This window comes from Falco peregrinus, chromosome 2, assembly GCF_023634155.1.
Source record: "Falco peregrinus isolate bFalPer1 chromosome 2, bFalPer1.pri, whole genome shotgun sequence".
NCBI classification, from domain to species: domain Eukaryota; kingdom Metazoa; phylum Chordata; class Aves; order Falconiformes; family Falconidae; genus Falco; species Falco peregrinus.
In genome coordinates this window covers 82100564-82106914 of record NC_073722.1, presented here as the reverse complement: position 1 = coordinate 82106914, position 6351 = coordinate 82100564, and the positions used below count along the sequence as shown (strand labels likewise).

Sequence of the window (6351 nt, the reverse complement as noted above, 5' to 3'; positions counted from 1 at the left end):
AAATCTAGCACTGTGATAAATGGTGCCTAATCATGGGTGTGTTTAAGTCATTGCTGAAATACAATGCCTGGGGCATGGAGAGGCAAAATAAGGAGAGCTGAAGAAATATCAGCACTGCAGAGCTATTTAACTCAATTAATATACTCCCATTATCACAGTTAGTAAAAGCAAACAGCAGTTGTTTCTAAATATCTAATTTTTATACTGCCTATTCCAATACTTGCTATATGTCTCAAAACCCCAGCCCCTGGAGGCATAGGATTACATCAACTTCTCAGCTGTCATTTTCTCCCATTAAAGCAGGCTTTGAAAATGGAAACCTGAGGCAAGCTCACTCAAAACCCTTATGAACCAGGAGACACACCAACCCACTGGGGGGTTTTATGGCATGACCTTCAGAAAAATCTCCCAAGTGTTCCTGTTTTCTGGGTTTAATTACAGAAGTCAGAAATACTGGAAGAGAGGCTGTGTCCACGACCAAACTTATGAGTCAAATTAACAAGCAGTAAATTATTCACAGCACATGTAGCTCTACATAACCAGAAACGTACAGGGGGAATGAAATACCAGCAAGGAGACAAGCAGAATGAGTTCTTTGCAAGATTCAGGAAGGCAGAAAGCAAGCTCTGCAATGATGTGTCTGGGTCCTGCATTTACTACAGGTAAGAACCAAGGCACTCCTCCCATGGAGCAGGCTGACTTACAAGCTCTAGACAGCTGCTCTAATTCATACAGAGGTAACCGTGAAACTGCTGCTGTTCTACAGCCTCCACTGGCCTGAGTCAAACTCAGCTGAGATATGGGAGAGAATCCGGCTCTTGGGAACTGTGCCTTTAACTTAAATCCCAGCTCCTCTAAACCTACTTGTCATCCTCCTCTGAATCCTCTTCATTTCATGGGATAGTTATATTGAATATTCCTAACACACCTGTTAGATCTGCTTAAAAAAGCTCAACCTGGCAGCGATTCTTTCTTATATACCTATCAGTTTAAAATTACACTTTAATGTATGTTATTATCAGCTCAGAAATAGCCACGACTGTATGTGAATTCACATATATCAATGTGAACACTACAATCTCGCAACAGGGAAACAATTCAGATGCAGCGATTCTATTTGACCGATTGCATTACTATAATCCTGATCACTGTAGTTATAAGGAATGTGTAGCATCACAGGTCTTTAAACACAGTGCAGACTGTGCTTTCCATTCCTAATGATTGGTATGGAAAAAGAATAATTTGTTAATACTGTGGAAGTGGGAGACACACAAAAGTGTATGCCTTGTCCCAACTGACACCGCATGGATGCAAAGCATCTCGTTCTCATCCATGACTTGACTTGAAAACCTGCATGGAAAAAGCACTTAGAAAGACATATACACCAGGAGTATGCTCTGGCACAAAGTTAAGGGGTTATGGATGGCTCTCAACAGGATACCAGCATTAATCCCAGTCTCATTTCTCTGTTCAAACAGCAGATTAATTGGCACACACACTTCAGCAAGGATGTTCATTGCACACTTCACAGACATGCACAGCCGAAGTTTTGAACCTGTAAATTACTCACGCGTTTTACATTTTAAATAGACCTGTAGATTTATTGTACAATAGTACAGCATGTACCTTTTTAACCAAAAGCTCAGCATCACACAACACTTTAATCTTCCATTTAAACATACACAGTCCTACAACACAGCTCAGTTCAGCTAGGAAAGCTACATAATGAATGAATTAATTGAGAGTCCTGGCTATGCTGTTCTTAAGGATATTTACCTACAGCAAGAACAGTGGCAGTGGTTCTGGTGTTGTAACATTTAATCACTTTAACCTGTTCTCAGCCCAGTAATAGCAGGCAGTCACCTAGAGCAAAATGAAGAGACCATTTAAGGGACACCACATTTAACTGCAAACGCATGAAACAGTAAACCAGAGGATCTCACACACGTTACAAGTACAGATTAGAAATCTGTTATGAGATCACTTTGATGTAATGTCTGCACTAACTATGCCACACAATCCACCACACAGGAAGACTGGATGCATGACAGGCATCATGCCATATAGTAACATCATTTGGATTGAAACTGTTAGGTTTGGAAGGGGCAGAGAGGATGTTCTGTACAAATATACGCTTGCCTTATTACATTAGTTTACAAGACAAATGTAGCCTTTTGCCCACATGCCAGCAGTCTCTTGTTTAATTAATTTTTAGCCTATTTACTTTGATTTTACCTGGTTCAGCTGAAAACAGAATCGTTACTTCCATACACTGTTTTGTGCTGGATCTTAGCCTTTCCAATTGTCATTAACACCTGAGTTGGTCTAACTGGGCATCCTTTACGCACGCTCTTGCACACAGCTAGCCACAAGTGGTTATCAAGACACGTTCAGGTAAGATTCTTTGTTTGCCACAGAGGTTCCTCATCGCAATGGAGATCCGAAGTTCATCACTCCGTAACAACTTACAGCAACTGAAATTCCCCTGAAGTTTGGAATTAAAAATCCACTATGCAAATGAGCTACAGGTTACATAGCAAACTCTTCATCAGAGAGAGAACGTTTATGCCTTTTTATTGCTGTTCAATTTATCAATGTGTGTCAAACCTTAAGCTTGTTAATTTAAAGGACCAAGTGTTATTTTTATTAAAGAATTTCAAGTCCTCAGGCAACAGTACTTTCAGTAGGTTTTTAAATACCCAAAGGAGGTAAACGTCAATCCTACACCTGAACAGGTGATTTTTCACTTATGGCAGGAGCATGACAGTACATCATTGGTTGGTACCGAATTCCTACAGCATCAACTAAAATAATATGCTAATTTCAAAACACAGACAGTGATACTAAAGAAAGAGAGGAAGGAAATCTGTATCAAACACCTGATCTTGAATTAAAATAGACCAGCAATAGTGTGTAAGCTGTCATACAGATGAGATGCTTAGCTGCTATCAAGTAGCATACCAGCAGTGGTTTCAGAAGAATTATACCAAACTTGCACCCACTACAGTTCATGTGTATTCTCTGACTCTGCAAATTTCACTCATTTTAAACAAAAGACTAAAGCAAGTTAATTCAAGCACACTAAAAAAAATGGAAGGAAGAAGGATCTTTTAAAATCAAAGTTGCTTTTTGTATCACCTTCAAGTATTTGGGGAAAATTTCACCACACTGAAAAAATTTTCATTTCTCTGTCTTGCTTCTAGTAGTAGCCATGACTAACCAGCAGAAAAACAAAATTGAAAACAAAGCCCTTCTTGGGTTATAAGACTAAATGCATGTTCCCAGTAGACTTCCAGTTCATTGTCGAAACTGTAATGTATTAGTAGCTTTCCCTGAACATACACGAACTTTCAGCTGATTATCGAGACACCACTGACACATGTAAAGATTGCTGAAAAGGTAGTTATCTAATTAAAACAGACATCACCTGAAATGTTGGGGGGTTTTCTTGCTGTAAAACACACACAAGCAGCATATTAACAATTCGTACAAGCTCTTCTGTGCCCATTCAGAATTTTTCATTTGGTTAATAATTAATTTGAAATAATTAAAACCTGATCTTGAAATATGATCAACAGTTTAAGGAATAAAGCTCTGTTTCCTGACTTCATTCCATGACATTTTTAATAAAAGAGCTTATGCAGATTCCTTCTGCTTACTAAAATGAAGTCAGCTTATGTTTCTTACATATTTAAATTGCCCCAACACCAGAGACATACAAAATGTTATACTGAATTTTAATCCTTGTAAAACATTATTACACCGCACACTGTTATTATAAATCTTTTCAATAACATCCATTATCGAACTCAGTAAACAGCACTGTCTACTACTATGCACTGTCAAGTATTTCTGGCAGTATTGGGAATTGACTACAGCATATTCCTTTTTTAAAATCATGAGTTAACCTACATATTCTGAACTTGCAAATAATACACAATAGATTGTATTTCCATATAGGCTGCAGAGACATTCACTCATTTTTTTCTCATTTGTATATAAGAGTAAATTTTCTATAATATGAAAGAAAATTAATAACTTATCTAGCTAGGAAGCTAGTAGTTATTTGTAATCATATTAAACAAAAGATGACTGCAAAAATCAAAGTTAATTAAGTGCACAAAATCTAGAATTTGGGGACTTTCCACAGTACATTATACTATAGTCAACATATAATAGATTAAAAGCTGTAAAGTCAAAATCTTCAATTAAAAATTAAGTGTTTCTGACATCATCTTCCACCATTCCATCAACTCTTCTTTCTCCTCTTCCTTCCTTTCAGACAATGACTCCAGTTCAAAATCAACCTGAGTGAGGGAAACAATTAAAAACATTGGTAAGGCTTGTAGAAAGAGAGAAGTGTAAGCTTTTCAGAGTCATTTATTGAAAGAAGTTGTTTAACACAGACATGGGGGCTTAGGGAGGTACCTCCATTTAGGCTAGGTTTATTTCGAGGTGTCTCAAGGCTGATTTTAATACATGTAATACTAGCAAACCAGTAAAATAAACTTATCTAAAAATGCACATAGGTGAACAAAATTTCCAAAAGAAAGCAGACAGCTGTCCAGTCTTTGACATCTAAAAATGTTAACAAATATGGGCCACTGAAATTAAAACTGCCAGCCGTATAAATCATCTAGCAAGAAATAAGAAGTATTTTCAGAATATTACTAACACCTAGCAATGCAGACCCCTAACATATCAAAACGTATTCAATTTTATGCCATCAATAAGATCCAGGGAGCTTTCCTGACACGCGGCTCATTAGTGTAGATATGATGTGCTAGTATAGTATATCCCAGGATTTGATGGAAAAATGCTTCTAAACTCTTAGATGCAGCCTAGATCTTACTTGCCATACATGCTGGGGATCTACACAGAACAGCGCTCCATCACTGTTCCTGCAGAGCTGAACACTGGTTTTAACCTATGCAAGTAGTCACTTGACAAGATTAAAAATATATGGTCTCAATGAAAACCTCAACATCTCTTCCTTATTATGCTGCACTATTTCAATATGTTCTGTAAATGTTCTATCTGATTGGCGAGTCACACGTTAATCAATAAAACAAAAGTTTAAGTATCTCAATATTACCCTTCTCTGTGTCTTTTCATTTTAAGTAAGACAAGTAGGAGACGAAATGAGTTTACAATGAGATTACTCTCACGGGCTTGTGCAGCAAGTACTAGAAGAGTAGATTTCCAGACTGACTTCTAAATTAGCATATTCTGAAATAGTCTCAAAAATCACTTCCTGCTTATATGTATACCATGCATGACAGAAATAAAGAGGGTTTTTTTCATAAATTATAGACGATAAACCAACACACATGAGCACTTACCACAACTGCAGGGCTAAAGGGCACAGCCACTTTTTTAGTTATTGCTAGATAGCCTGGTGCTGAGGCTGTAAGTTTGTAATTTCCAGGCACAAGCAATCTCCAATAATCACCATCCTTGGCTGTAGAGAAGAAGCAGAAGAAAAAAATCCAAATAAATATGTATAAAACTCATTATGCAGCTAAGAAGGGACTGTATATCTTGTCAGAGCCTTTTGCATTCCTGTCAGTCCTTTCCTTTTGTCTGTCTGAACGGTTTCTTCTGTAAGGGCTGTATAAATACATCATTACAGATTTTCTTCTTTTCCGTTAACCAAAACACAGATATAAACTCTGAAGTTGTGCTGTAGCCTCCATGAAAGATTTTGCCCGCCGAGGCTGAAGGCTCTCCAGCACGCTGAAGAAAAGGACAATACGGGACATTATCCCACTTTAGAAGCAGTTTATCTTGCAGAGGAAGCTATAAATTGTCATTTCCTAGAATACTGCACATGAATCACCCCTGAAGCATCACCCATGTGTTTCAGTATCCAGGCAACATCTAGGGCTTTTTTCCACTGTTTAGCTAAACAAAGAAATGAAAGTTTGATCCAATAAGGTCAAAGCACTAAGGTCCTACTGCACTGAGTGCTACTGCAGATCATCTTTTTCAGTCACAGAAAAAAAATGCATCATCATCTTCTCTAGATATGACCCTCTCCCATTTTCACAGACTCAGATCCTCCCTGCACCAACCGCACACAACTGTCTAACTTGTCACAGGCTGACACTCTGCATGTCTCGATCTCCAGAAAACACTGCGAGCCTGTTCTAAAGGTCAGTTAGCACTGCCACTTAAAAGCCTTAGCCATGCTCTTACTGCCAGTTCCTTAAATGCTTTTTCAGCATGTCTGCAGCTACACAGAGCACGGTGGGAAATACTACTTAAAAGTCTGCAATTCGCATGGTCAAAACACGTCAGTAGTCAGTCCAGTTGTTCCCAAACTTTTCTCTTCACAAAACAGAAAGGAAA

The 6351-nt window shown here is 38.0% G+C and overlaps 1 protein-coding gene across 1 annotated transcript in view; it reads right to left on the bottom strand.

Moving 5' to 3' along the window:
* Nucleotides 1–1573: 1573 nt before the first annotated feature.
* CPE (carboxypeptidase E) overlaps nt 1574–6351 on the bottom strand; it is a 58276-nt gene continuing 53498 nt past the window's right edge. Inside the window, exons 8-9 of the mRNA XM_055795065.1 lie at nt 5343–5461; nt 1574–4307 (exon numbers count right to left, since the gene is read on the bottom strand). Of these exons, the coding sequence (XP_055651040.1) occupies nt 4209–4307; nt 5343–5461 (218 nt within the window). The 3' untranslated portion in view covers nt 1574–4208. The remainder of the gene's footprint in view (nt 4308–5342; nt 5462–6351) is intronic.